The following is a 14,330-nucleotide window of genomic DNA, read 5'->3' as shown; positions in this document are numbered from 1 at the left end:
CAGAATAAAGTTGATAACGGGTTCCCTTAAACGGCTGCTGGGCTTGGTCTGAGCGAGCGATCTTGACTAGCCACAGGAGTAGGGGTTGCACAGGAGGAGGGGGTTTCTTTGGGGGGGGGGGGCTCAGTCATTTCTAGTTACGCCACTGGCTAGGATATGCCTGAAATGTCAGATATATGAGACTCGTGGGTCTTGGAAAATGAACGGGGAGCACACTGTGTATGCACCGTGTCCTCTCCATTCACTGCTATGGAATGTCAGAAAATAGCAAATAGCAAGCGCATTTAGATATTTTTGGAGGTCTGTAAGCAGTGAATGGACAGCAAGCGGTAGAAGCATGGCTAGGCCTCCATGTGCCATAGCTCCCATAGCAGTGAATAGAGGGAGGACACGCATGTCCAGCTCGCTCTCCCTTCCTTCCTTTCGTGTCCCATTCAGGAGATAGGGGCGGGTCCAAAGTTGGGACCTACACCTGTCTGACATTTCTGGCATATTCTAGCGATATGCCATAAATGTCCCAGATGGGGCAATGCCTTTAAATTTAAGGTTATTACAAAACTGGGCTACATTAACGACGAACAGTCTGTTTCAAAGGATTGCTTGGTATTTCAAGCTTCCTCTCTAGTGAACTTTCTACAGTGCAGACAGAGAAACAACTCACCATTTCTGAAATCTCATGTTCCTTTTTTGGGGAGATATAGGGCCCATTACTGCCCGTATGTATTGAGTCAAGGAGACCACTTCCCCGACAATCTAAGAAAGTTTATCTATTACGTTTTGAAATACTGTCAATTACACAGTTTCCGAAGAGAAGCGTCCCTACACACTCTGCCCCATCAGTGCTGAGAATATCAGTGCCATACTGTATAGAGACACATCCTATTGACAAGTGAAATGGTAACACCCAGTTGGTAATTTATTTATACATTTCCAGGGGGAATAGCAGAGGGATAGTTCTGAGAAATGGTACAGTTTTCATGAAACAGGTCTACATTTTATGGATTGAAGACTGATGTTCACAGAAGCTTAAAGGGATTCTGTCACCTCGTTTTAAGCTATAGAGCTGCGGACATGCACGGCTAGATCGCCGCTAGCATGTCCGCAATATACCTGTCCTTTAGGGCTGTGTCCTTTTATTTAGTTAAAAAAATGATTTTAGAGATATGTAAATGAGCCTGGTAAGGTGCCCAAGGGGCTGTACTAACCTTCTTGGTGCCCAGCCACGCCCGCCTGTGAAGGAGCCCAGCACCGCCTGCGTCCTCCGAATCTCCTCCTTTCGTCACAGTTAGAGTGCCCTAATCTCGTGATATGCAAGCTCGCGCATGCGCAGTGCCGGTATAGTGTTCCTTCCCTGTGCTGGCATCAGCCTCAGGGAAGGAACTGCGCATGCGCGAGCTCGCGCATCGCGAGATTACGGCAATCTAACTGTGAATAAAGGAGGAGATTCGGAGGACGCAGGCGGTGCTGGGCTCCTTCACAGGGGGGCGTGCCTGGGCACCAGGAAGGTTAGTACAGCCCCTTGGGCACCTTACCAGGCTCATTTACATATCTCTAAAATCTTTTTTTCAACAAAATAAAAGGACACAGCCCTAAAGGACAGGTATATTGCGGACATGCTAGCGGCGAACTAGCCGTGCATGTCCGCAGCTCTATAACCGAAAACGAGGTGACAGAATCCCTATAAAACAAAGTGTGTCCATCTTACAGTACAACCCCCTTGGACCACCATGCAAGGGCTGATGACTGCTACTTCCATCACCGAATGTGGTTCAGCGCGAAGGATTCTCTGCCTATCTTGCAGGTGTCAGCCAATTGATAAAGGCCGGAAAACTCCCTACAATACTAACTGGCAAAGAAAAATCTAATAGGCAATTATCTTCTTATTCTGCACTGCTGACCGAGCCAGTGAGTAAGGAGAAGCAGTGTGCAGCCCTCCCAGGATTGCTGAGAGGTCCACACCCTCCGCTTCCTGTGCTTTAATCCTCTATAGCAGGGGTACTCAACTAGTTTTATGAAAGGTGCACATACCTGCAGTCAGGTGAAGGTCCGAGCTGAATGCCAACAGTAAAGATGAACGCCCCATTAGTGCCCCCAGTAAGAATAATGCACCCATCTCTGCTTTTGCAAAAAAAAAAAGCACTGATCTCCATTTGCTCGCACCACGGTGAACACTCTCTGCTCAGGACAGGACCTGCGCTCCAGCGTGATGACGTCTCACAGGTCCTGTCCTGAGCTTCCAGTCAGCAGTGAGCGTTCCCTACAGCGCGAGCAAATGGAGGAGGTGAGTTTTTTTATTTTTTTATTAACACAAGTGGCGGTGGAGGTAAAGGCTGTACTAATGAGCGCTCCACAATGGAAGCACTCATTAGTAACAGTCCGTACAGGAAAATACTGACAATTAATATTGCCGGTAGAAAAAAAAATTACCAACACCGTTCAGCTACTGGCCGGTGAGCTACTGGCTGGGTGGTAACCCTAGCCGCAGAACAGACATATGTATTTTTGTTCCACATCCAATCCCCATTATTGGTGGATTGGATGCGGACCCCTTCATTTCAATCGGGCCACAAAAGATGCAGATAGTAAACAGTGTGCTGTCTGCATCTTTTGAGGCCCCATTGAAATGAAGGGGTCCGCATCCAATCCACCAATAATGGGGATTGGATGTGGAACAAAAATACCATGGTGTAAATGGAGCCTTACCTTTATTTCACCATTAGACTACTTTCACACTTGCGTTTTTACTGGATCCGGCAGGCTTCAGCAAAAACACTTCCGTTACTGATAATACAACCATCTGCATCCGTTATGAACAGATCCGGTTGTATTATCTTTAACATAGCAATGACGGATGCGTTTTCTATTGTGTCAGAGAAAACTGATCCCTCCTCATTGACTTGCATTGTGGGTCATGACGGATCCGTCTTGCTCCGCATACCATGATGGAAAGAAAACAGCAGCTTGCTGCGGTTTGCTCTCCGGTATGGGAACGCAACGCATTTTGGAGCATTCCGTTCTGTTCAGTTACATTTTGTCCCCATTGACAATGAATGGGAACAAAACGGAAGGATTTTTCTCCGGTATTGAGATCCTATGACGGATCTCAATACCGGAAAATCGAAATGCTAGTGTGAAAGTAGCCTTACAGAGAGAGGCACAAGCAAGATGGGAACACGCCACTGACACTGTGGAGTCCTTTCCTGCAGTCAGTGATGTGTTCCCGCCCCCTGTCTGTACCCCTCAGTCCCTTCCACACCCCCCCCCCCCCCCCCAAGTTGATTTTACCTTGAGTTTTTAAATCCCCGCCAGCGGCAGTGTGGGGGGCGTGGCCTAACCGATCAGGGCCGGGCTTAGCAGAGTCAGGGGCGGCATTTTAAAGTCCCTCTTTAGTGGCCACCCTATTCATTGGTGATGTCTATCCCCCTTCTTCAGCAGCACGTAAGTGTCCTTTGGAGCTTGAAGCTCCCTTACGTTGCACTGCTGCAGGGGAGAAGGGACTGAGACGCTGAGGGAGACAGCTTCCTCCACGTGCAGGCGCCGGATGAAAGCGCTGAGAGAGACAAGTCCCTGTGCCTGCATGTGGAGGGACCTGTCTCGTTCAGCGCGCTCATCCCCTTCCATCCAGCGCCTGCGTGTGGAGGAGCTTGTGCCTCAGCTCTTTCCGGCGCACTGGGAGATTAGGAAGTAGCCTAAAGTGCTGCTTCCTATGGAAGGGAGGGCAGGGGTCAAGACAGCTGGCGTCCGTGGTCCGTATTTGGACCGCGGTCCGCCAGTTGAGTACCCCTGCTCTGTAGGCATCTATACATTTGAGTCGTAGATGCAATTTACAACAACTGACAGTAAGTGAAACGAATGAATATGACTTCTGTAAACAGCAGGAAGATGCACTCCGCTGATCAAATATCCTTAGGTAGACATATAGCATCTATCACACAAGTGAATGCACTGCTACTAGGACCGGACTCCTGACTGCTTTATACAACATTTTTTTCCAGGCGGACCAATTCAAAGGCACACAATAGAACGTTTTTGTGCAGTTTTCTTCTGATACATCACATCATGTCTTGTAAATGGCCTCATTATTTCCATTTTGCATGTGTATACGCCATTTATTGAGCTATTCCATTGCTCTGCCAGCTGTAAATCTCCTCCGTTATCAGTTGTCACCGTCATAATGGTTCCGAAAGAAAATGCTCATTTATTAGTCGCTCTTCAAGGCAAATAAATAAGCCGGCATACCTGTGCTCAAAACAAACCTCAGAGAGGATTCAACATATTTTACCAGAATTTAATGTTCTGACGACTGTATAAAAGCCGCATAAAACAAGCAAGGAATGGTTATTGTTTGCTCTCTATTTTCCTGTGTGCATCATAGAAACCCATAGTAAAATCAGGACAATCACAACGCATTCCCCGGATAAATGAGAAGAGGAGACGAGGCCCGGTCCGGGCTCTGCTTACCAGTTAGATTCAGAATCAAAGCTGTCACTTATTTCAGCAGCGGCATCTTCTAGGCGATTTTTTTCCATTGTGTCTCCAAAAGTATAGTCATCATCTTCAAGGACAAAAGAAGAAATAGACTGCATGAATAATCACATAATCATATGCTGCCGGGGTAAGGCTAAAGAAAATGGAAAGTAAACATCTAATACAATGCAGGCGAAATCTGCCTGAGAAGGACATGAACGTCCAGCCCTAAAGGGCCCTGACCATCCTGCGCTATTACATAGCACACTTAAAGGGGTTGTCCCACGAAAAATATTCTACACTTTTCAAACCAGCCTCTGGACCTGAATAGTTTTGTAACTGCATGTAATAAAAAAATTTGCATAGCCACTGAGTTATTCAATAACATGTATCTGTATGGCGCCACCTGCTGTTTGTTTTCTTATTTCTTTGTCTCGCTCACTGAGAAGGCCGCACATGCTCAGTTTCCTCCTTCACCTGCTTCCTGAGCTGTGATAGGGAGAGCATGGACACGCCTCCTGAGCTGTGATAGGGAGAGCATGGACACGCCTCCTGAGCTGTGATAGGGAGAGCATGGACACACCTCCTGAGCTGTGATAGGGAGCATGGACACGCCTCCTGAGCTGTGATAGGGAGAGCATGGACACGCCCCCTTAACTGCAGCAGAAAAGACACTCCCCTTGAGCTGTCAGCTTGATATAAATCTAGCTGAGCCATGAATGTGGAGATCTCTGGATCCATGTGAGGTACAGGGCTGGTTCTAGCTTTGTTAGAAAGAGACCGTCATGGACTATATGATGTTTGATTTTCATTTTTTACATTAGTCATGGGATAACCCCTTTCTGTCTCCTCTCTCAGATTGTCTCTGCTGGGTGTTGAACCCAGGACCTTCTGTATGAGAGGCAGAAACGTATTCAAGGGCTAATCCCTTTAACACAGTCTAGTCGCATTATTATGATCACTTCCTACTTTTGACGTCGGCAGCACGTAGCTCACAAAGGAAGTCACGTGAGCCGGCTTGGTGGGTATATAAGATGTGTGATAGGTTGTCTGCACCCATATCCCTCATTACTGTAATGGGTACAAGGAGTGATTTATCAGAGCTGCAAAAAGGAATGATAATTGGCTTTCAGACCAAGTGTGGCAGTATTTCTGAAATTGCGCAGTTTGTGAACTGTTCACATGCTGCTGTGGTGAAAGTGTATGGTGAGTGTGAATAAGTGATGTGGAAACAGTCGAGCACCATGTGCCATGATGTGAGATGTGAATGTAGGCTACAAAGGTGTGTGAGGGTGGACCGACACGCTACAGTGGAGCAGCGTACCGCCAATATGGACCAGGAGCTACCACATGTGTGTCTGAGACAACAGTTCATTGCTACTGCATATGGGGATCTGAAACAGACAGATGGTCACTGTACCTTTGATAAACAAGGTGCCTCGGCAGTCATTTTTGCAGAAGTATCAGAACTGGACCTCTGCTGATTGGCAAAGGGTTGTCTTCTCTGATAAGTCATGTTTTCTGCTTTATTGAACAGATAGACGTTGAAGTGTCAGGAGAAAAGCATCAGAGAACAAACACCCTGCAACCATTGCTGGAAGAACACAAGCTGGTGGTGGCAGCGTTATGGTCTGGGGAATGTTTTTGTGGCCTTCTCTGGGCCCACTCATCCATATAGAAGGCACTCTGAACAGATTTGGATATGAATCCATCCTTGCAGATCACGTACAACCATATATGCTGATTGTCTTCCCTGGGGAGGATGAGATCTTCGAGCAATATAATGCAACATGTCACGCAGTAGGAAATATCTGCCATTTAATTGGAGGACCATGACCAAGACTTTCGAGTACTACCCTGACCCCCTAATTCCCCAGACTTGATCCGACATGGCTAGTAAAAAGCACTGACAGCTATGACGTCCACACCAGTAATCAACTGGAGTTGGCTGGTTTCACACAATAAATGTATGTCAGCCGAAACTGTTGATTAAGGTGGGATTGGCCTTCCTACTCCCCCCTGATGGTAGATGTTGGGGAAGAGAAGAATTAGCCATCTTGGACTTCAACATGTTTGATTCTTTTGTTTTGGGGGAGATGTTACCAGAGGTGTCCCCCCCCACCATTGACAACAGCCTTGCATGCACGTATATGGGGGGGCGGAAGATATACCGTAATTGTCTGCGGAGCATTCGGCTAGCAGTTACACAGCTCTGAACAGGACACTTTACCTTTAATGTGCTCCTCTTGAGTCCAGAGGTAATCTGGGAGGTTTTCCTCTTCAAAATATGACACCATCTCTGCTTCATCTTGTGGACTTTCAGAAACAATGAAATCGTCCATATCCAGTGACATATTTCTTAATATAATATATTTCACCTGTATAAAAAGAATTCATCAAAAGAGCAAATTATACACAGTTCGTGGCAGTTTATGGGCATCTCTCATCACACCGACCAGTTCAATCTCGTCACAATCCCTGCTGTAAGGATCCTTAATACATCACCTATAATAAAAGTCTATGGGCCTATACTTTACCCGTGTGCGTCCATGGTCATAAATTCCTATATTTTATTCCAAGGTCGAGGACGCGTTGCGTTATTTGTCGCAATTTCTGCAATTGTGGTAAAAAATGCTGCAGTTTTTAATGGATTTCAGAAAATTCATGAAGGAGCGCTATCTGTCAAAGGAGTGTGTCCCAAGCACGGTGACATCGTCAGCACTGATTGGGCAGTGTCAGAGTACGCAGGGACACAACCCCAACTGGTGGCACTCAGTTGTTAATTTGTTCATACATACAGTATCTAGCAGGAATAACCGAGGAACAAATCAATGCAGTAAAGATCCAAAAAGGGATATATTATGTTGGATGACAATTATGTCAGGGGGCAGACTGGTCCTCTTTAGGAGTTGTCCCATTACGCAACTTATCCCCTATCTGCATGACCGCCGCTCCATTCAACTCTATAGGACTGCTGGGAATACCGAACACGCACGCTTGGCTATGTCTAGCAGCAACATTGAGCCGAATGGAAAAGCAGCGCACCTGTGTGACCGCCAATCTATTTAAAAATGGGAGTACGGGGCCCCGTTCTCATGATCATTAGCGGTCAGACACATCTCGTATCCTGTGGAAATGGGGTAAGTAGTCACAATGGGAGGGCCCCGTTAATGCTGCAGTTTGTAAGATCTTCCATTTGTGTGGGTCAAAGATTCCTGGTCCTTTCCAAAATCCAAACAGATGAAAAATGTCTCCCGATCTGATCCTGGACAGCTAGTTATCTTTTCTAGTAACATATATATTCTAGCGTTCCGCTATTACTACACTGGTGATCACTGGAGGACGGTCGCAGCTCAATGGCGGGATGGTCACTGGTCATCATAGTGACATGACACCACCACTACCAATACCCTGTACAGGTCTGACATAAGGAACACCGCTATAGGGGCTGCAGAGGTCTAAGTCACACACAGGCCCAGGTTTTTGGGGCTCAAAAGCCCCTCTGCCTTACAAGGGCACATGCACAAAAACTTATTTTCTTTCCGTGTCTGTTCCGTTTTTTTGCGGACCGCATGCGGAACCCTTCATTTCAATAAGTCTGCATTAAAAACTGAAGTTACTCCGTGTGCATTCTGTTTCCGTATGTCCGTTCCGCAAAGGAATAGAACATGTCCCATTATTGTCTGCATAACGGACAAGGATAGGACTGTTCCTTTAGGAGCCAGCTGTTCCGTTCCGCAAAATACGGAATGCACACAGATGTGATCCGTATTTTTTGCAGATCCGTGTTTTGCGGACCGCAAAATACATAATGTCATGTGCATGTGCACAAAGAAGTATTATAACTAGCACGTGGCTGGCGTGCTAGGGATGCCACCTGACTAGTACTGACCATAAAACCCAACAGCAGTATTTTATTTGTACTGAGTTGCTCACTTCTAGCAGTCATTTCTTCGCTTTAGGAGTTCCCGATTTGTTCTCTGGGAGTCCTGTGCTTTCACTAAAGCTGACTTCATATACAAAGTCCGCACTGAAAGGGAGGGAGGGGGTATCCACAAGCACTGTCAGCATACCCCTATGTATTTAAAGGGGTTGTCCCATGAAAAATATTCTATAGTTTTCAAACCAGCACCTGGATCTAAATACTTTTGTAATTGCCTGTAATTAAAAATTTAGCATAGCCACACAGTTATTCAATAACATGTATCTGTATAGTGCTACCGTTTTCTTCTTATTTCTTTGTCCTGCTCACTGAGAAGGCCGCACATGCTCAGTTTCATCCTTCAACTGCCTCCTGAGATGCGATAGGGAGAGCATGGACACACCTCCTGAGCTGTGATAGGAAGAGCATGGACACGCCCCCTGAGCTGTGATAGGGAGAGCATGGACACGCCCCTGAGCATTGATAGGGAGAGCATGGACACGCCCCCTGAGCTGCAGCAGAAAAGACACTCCCCTTCAGCTGTCAGCTTGATATAAATCTAGCAGAACAATGAATGGGGAGATCTCTGGATCCATGTGAGGTACAGGGCTGGTTCTAGCTTTGTTAGAAAGAGATTATCATGTCCTATATGACGTCTGATTATAATTTTTTACATTAATCATGGGATAACCCTTTCTGTCTCCTCTCTCATATTGTCTCTGCTGGGTTCTGTATGAGAGGCAGAAACTTTAACCAGTGAGCCACATTATTAGGGTCCATTCACACGTCAGTATTTTTACCTTTCCAGATAAACGTTCTTTTTTTTTGCGGATCCGTCTTTCAGTACAACCTTCAGTTTTTTTACTAAAGTGCTTCCGAATCCGTTCCGTGTTTCCGTTATTCAGGAGTTTTTTTTCCATCCATTTTCCTGTCAACGGATCCGCAAAATCGGATGACATTTGGATGGTTTTTGTGCATGTCATCCGCATTTATGCGGATCCATTGACTTGAATGGACAACGGACTCGAAAAACGGACAGAAAGTAGGACAAGCTTAATTTTTTTTCAGGATCCGCATACTCGAAAATAGGAAAACGGAACGGATTCCGTGATTCGGACAGCACTATGATTGGTGTCCACATTTTTGCAGAGTCAATTGAAATTAATGGATCCAAAAAAAGTTCAGATTTAAATCGGAACGGAAACGGAGTGTTATAACGGACGTGTGAATGGACCCTTAATGGGAGGATTTCCCCTGACTAAAAGCCTCAATAGTAATGTTTTCATGTATAATGTACTGGTATCTGCAGATCTCGATATACATCCATTGTATGTGTGTTTTAAAGAGGATTAATACAGAAGTATAATGTTTTTATTAATGGCAAAAAAATAATAATTACAATAATCACAAAACTGTTCATTATAGAAGGAGGACATTTAAAATAATGGAAGCAAGGTCTCCATCAAATGATATAAATGAACGCCACGTGACAGACCATACTGCCTAGAATAGATCTGGTCTCCATTAGCAAATCCAGCATTTCACCTCTGCTGCTCTAATCTGTCCCATATTTCTGATGGAATCTGCAATGGAGGCTCCAGACGGATCTTCCAATACAGATGTGGGCGAAAGTTAACATGGACTTGTGTGCATGTAATCAGTCCCCCTATTAGTCAGAGGATACCTGCTCTCTGATTGTCACATCTGGGGGTCTTTGATTGATGCTACCACCCAGACATTGACCAGGTAACGGCATCAGATTGTGTAGTTGCACCAAACACAGAGACATCAGTAAAGCGTACATTTTACATACCATGTTAAGCCATGCAACCCAACAAACCCCAATTTTTACCCGTGTAAACTTGGCAGATATTTTTTGTTGGGAAAGATGGTAACCCTAAGTGGGGCGCCTGCGAGAGATTTTGGGATGGGGCACTGGAGCTCCATGGTGCTTCTCTGTGTATAAAACTCACATACAGTATTGGGCAGCCGGGGATGAAGAGTCGAAAGGGTCGTTCTCTAGATATAAGTGCACCAGGTCTCCCTGACAGACACAGGCGTAGGATCCAGCAAATAAAAATAAAAAAATCTTTATTTCTTCCATTAAAAGCATGTACAAAGGTCCCTCCTGTACATAAGATCTGACGCGTTTCGACCTGTACAGGTCTTAATCATAGATGAAGTAAAATGAAATGAGAAGCATGGCTAGGAATGGATAGCTATTTAAAGGGACTGAAAACTGAGGCTATGTAATACAGCTGATGGCTTCAAGTCCTGCTCGTTTAACTCCATAAATATCATTGCTAGCCACGCATGATTCCAGTCGAAAGGTCCGTTCCCTAGATAACACGGCACCAGGCCTCCCTGACAGACACAGTGAAGGAGGCCAGCCTAGCCACCCTGTTCTTGGTCCGATCCGCATTTCTTTGCAGATCGCACACTGACCCTTTCATTTCTATGGGGCTGCAAAAAATGCAGAAAGCACACAGATATCATCTATGAGGCCAGTCTGCAAGTTACAGAACCTGTCCTATAATAGAAAGTGCAGGATGCACAAGGACAGCATCCAATTTTGCAGACCCGCTGTGTGCCCACAACAAAATACATGGGGCCTTAAAGGGGTTGTGTCACTTCAGGAAATGGCATTTATCAGAGTGAGTTAATACAAGGCACTTACTAATGTATTGTGATTGTCCATGTTGCCTCCTTTGCTGGCTGGATTCATTTTTTCATCACATTATACACTGCTCATATCCAGGGGTTACGACCACAGCTGCAGTCACCAGAGAAGCCAATGCCTTTTCCTATGGTGTGCAAGCCCGTCCACTGTTGTTGAATTGCAGGGTGGTCGTAACCATGGAAACGAGCAGTGTATAATGTGATGGAAAATTTAATCAAGCCAGCAAAGGAAGCAATGTGGACAATCACAATACATTAGTAAGTGCCTGGGATTAACTTTCTCTACATGATAAATGCCATTTGCTAAAGTGACACAGCCCCTTTAAGCCCTCATGTATTTTGAAAGACAACCCCTTTAAGAGACTGGACTGCTGAAAAGAAGTGTCTGTCCTATATAACCTCACTCAACCCATGATCTGAAGTGTTTTGTCCCCTCGGACCATGTTTTACTGATCCCATAGCTATACAGGGGGCAGGGCAGACCCAGGATCTCCTCCTCTCCGCAAATCAAGCAGACACTGGATTATATCAGTGGGGGTCTGGTATAAATGTTGTATTACACCAGGGGTAGGCAACCTGCGGAACTCCAGCTGTTGTGAAACTACAGCTCCCAGCATGCATACTTGCTCTGCTCTTCTAAGAACTCTCATAGAAATGAATGGAGCATGCTGGGAATTGTAGTTGCACAACAGGCAGAGTGCTGAAGGTTGCTACATCAAATTATACCAGCCTGGCGTATGCGAAATGACCCCCTTTTTCAGGGTGCTATGGATATGTTTGGCATATACCCCTTTATAGTGCATAAACGGAATGTAAATACGTTCTACGCTTTTCTGGCGTTTTTTTTTTTTGGGGGGGGGGGGGGGGGTTGCTCAGAGACGTCCTACTTGATTTTCTGAGCTCAGTCTACCCCTTCTGGTCTTGTGCAAATTCTATATGTTATGCTGAGTAAATAAAGTGAAGGATTGTCAGATTTTCTGGATCATTAGGTGCCGTATTAAAGGAATGTTACTGTCTTTCAGTATAACTATGCAGTATTAGCATAATACACCAAATAAGTCATTTACCACAGTTAAAGTAATCTAGATTGGAACCTACTCACAACTGTATGAGGCACACCTACAACAGTAATGCAGGGGCCCCTGGTTACTCGGGGGCCCAGCAGATCAGGAAAGTTACCTGGAAATATGAAGCTGGAGAAGTTGTATCTTACAGTAAGTTTCTGTTTTCATCCGGGTCTCTGCAGGCTGCGGCGTCTCAGGAGGGGAACTCGCAGAACGCGTCACCATGACAACGGAACCAACCATTACGTGCGGGGGAGGGGGTGGAATACTAACAAAGCATCGTGAATAGAATTGATTGCTTTCCTTACATTTTACCACCGTGTATTACAATAATTGAAACTTATTACTCAGGCATTGAAAAGGAAACATAACATGGATGCAGTTGAACTAAACACTGTTTACTCCCGGCGCGGTGGATGGTACATTCCGTAAGACCCTCACATATTAGACTACTGTGTTATGTGAAGGGAATGGAGGCGGTTGTCGCCTGTAATATCTGTGAAATGCATAATAATAACATTAGGCCAATTGCACACAACCGTGTGTGCCCCGTGGCCGTATTGAAATAAGGCGGGTCCGCAATACACGGGACACCGGCCGGCCCGTGTGCATTCCGTATCACAGATGCGTACCCTTTCACTTAAACCATGGAACGGAAGCACTGCGGAGTGCCTTCGTGGGGTTCCGTTCCGTGCTTCCGTTCAAAAAGATAGAACTTGTCCTATCTTTTTGCGGAACAGATGGATCGCGGACCCCTTTCAAGTGAATGCAGCTGGGCCACGGTCGGTGCCCGTGCATTGCGGACCGCAATTTGCGGTCCGCAGCACAGGCACGGGCAGCACGCGTTCTTGTGCAAGAGGCCTTAGGCCTCTTCCTAGGCCAGTGAAATCATCGTCATTGGTCACATGGCCTAGGCGCAGCGCAGCCCCTTCAAAGCTAGAATGCCCAGCCTGCGGTCCTCCAGCTGTTGCAACACTACTCCCAGCATGCCCTAATAGCTGTAGGCTGTCCAAGCATGCTGGGAGTTGTAGTTTTTCAACAGCTAGAGGGGCGCAGTGTCACGGAACCATGAACCAGACGTACAACAAGAGATAAGTGAAAATAAGAAGGCTTTATTGAAAATAAAGCTGTAAAGCAAAAGTCCAAACGGATGGTGAAACCGAGCAGAGTCTTTGCGAAGCCAGAGGTCAGGAACCAGAAGGGTAGTCAGACGAAGCCAGGATCAGGAACCAGCAGGGTAGTCAGACGAAGCCAGGATCAGGAACCAGCAGGGTAGTCAGACGAAGCCAGGATCAGGAACCAGCAGGGTAGTCAGACGAAGCCAGGATCAGGAACCAGAAGCAGCAGCAGTCTTAGAAGCATGTGAACACAAGAGGACCAAGCAAGGAACTGAAGCCACAGACCTCCTATATATATGAGCTAGGCATCCAGCTCCTCCCAGGGGAAGGAGGAGCCGCAGGGTGGAAGGCTACAAGAAACCCAGGACCCAAGATGGCCGCCAGCACATGTCAAACGAAGGAGAGCAGCAAGCAGGTAAGACCATGACACGCAGGTTGGGCATCCTAGCTTTAAAGTGAATGGGGCTGAGCTGCGATATCAAGTGGATGGCGCTGTGCTCATCCTTGGGGCCTATCCTGAGGAAAGGCCATCAATATGTAAATTCTGGGGTTAAACAGCTGCCTGTTTAACCCCTTCAAGACCAAGCTAGTTTTTACCATCAGGACCAGGCCATTTTTAGCAAACCTGACATGTGTCACTTTATGTGGTAATAACTTTAAAACGCTTTTACTTATCCAGGCCATTCTGAGATTGTTTTCTCGTCTCATATTGTACTTCATGACAGTGGTAAAATTAAGTCAAAAAATTTCATTTTTATTTATGAAAAAAGTACCAAATTTACCAAAAATGTGAAACAATTAGAAAATTTACAAATATCAATTTCTCTACTTTTATAATAGACAGTAATACATCCAAAAATAGTTATTACTTTACATTCCCCATATGTCTACTTCATGTTTGGATCATTTTGTGAATGCCATTTTATTTTTTGGGGACGTTAGAAGGCTTAGAAGTTTAGAAGCAGATCTTGAAATTTTTCCGAAAATTTCCAAAACCTACTTTTTAAGGACCAGTTCAGGTCTGAAGTCACTTTGTGAGGCTTACATAATAGAAACCACCCAAAAATGACCCTATCCTAG

General features: G+C 45.7%; 1 protein-coding gene across 1 annotated transcript in view; it reads right to left on the bottom strand.

Moving 5' to 3' along the window:
* The window catches only part of CFAP74 (cilia and flagella associated protein 74), a 219,403-nt gene extending 207,081 nt beyond the window's left edge, over positions 1-12,322 (bottom strand). Inside the window, exons 1-3 of the mRNA XM_040427569.1 lie at positions 12,248-12,322; positions 6,698-6,845; positions 4,462-4,555 (exon numbers count right to left, since the gene is read on the bottom strand). Coding sequence (XP_040283503.1) covers positions 4,462-4,555; positions 6,698-6,821 — 218 coding nt within the window. The 5' untranslated portion in view covers positions 6,822-6,845; positions 12,248-12,322. The remainder of the gene's footprint in view (positions 1-4,461; positions 4,556-6,697; positions 6,846-12,247) is intronic.
* Between the last annotated feature and the right edge of the window lie 2,008 nt (positions 12,323-14,330).

The sequence above is a fragment of the Bufo bufo genome, chromosome 1 (genome assembly GCF_905171765.1).
Source record: "Bufo bufo chromosome 1, aBufBuf1.1, whole genome shotgun sequence".
In the NCBI taxonomy this organism is placed as follows: Eukaryota; Metazoa; Chordata; class Amphibia; order Anura; family Bufonidae; genus Bufo; species Bufo bufo.
Note: the sequence above shows the minus strand (reverse complement) of the source record. Positions and strands in the feature narration are given on the sequence as shown.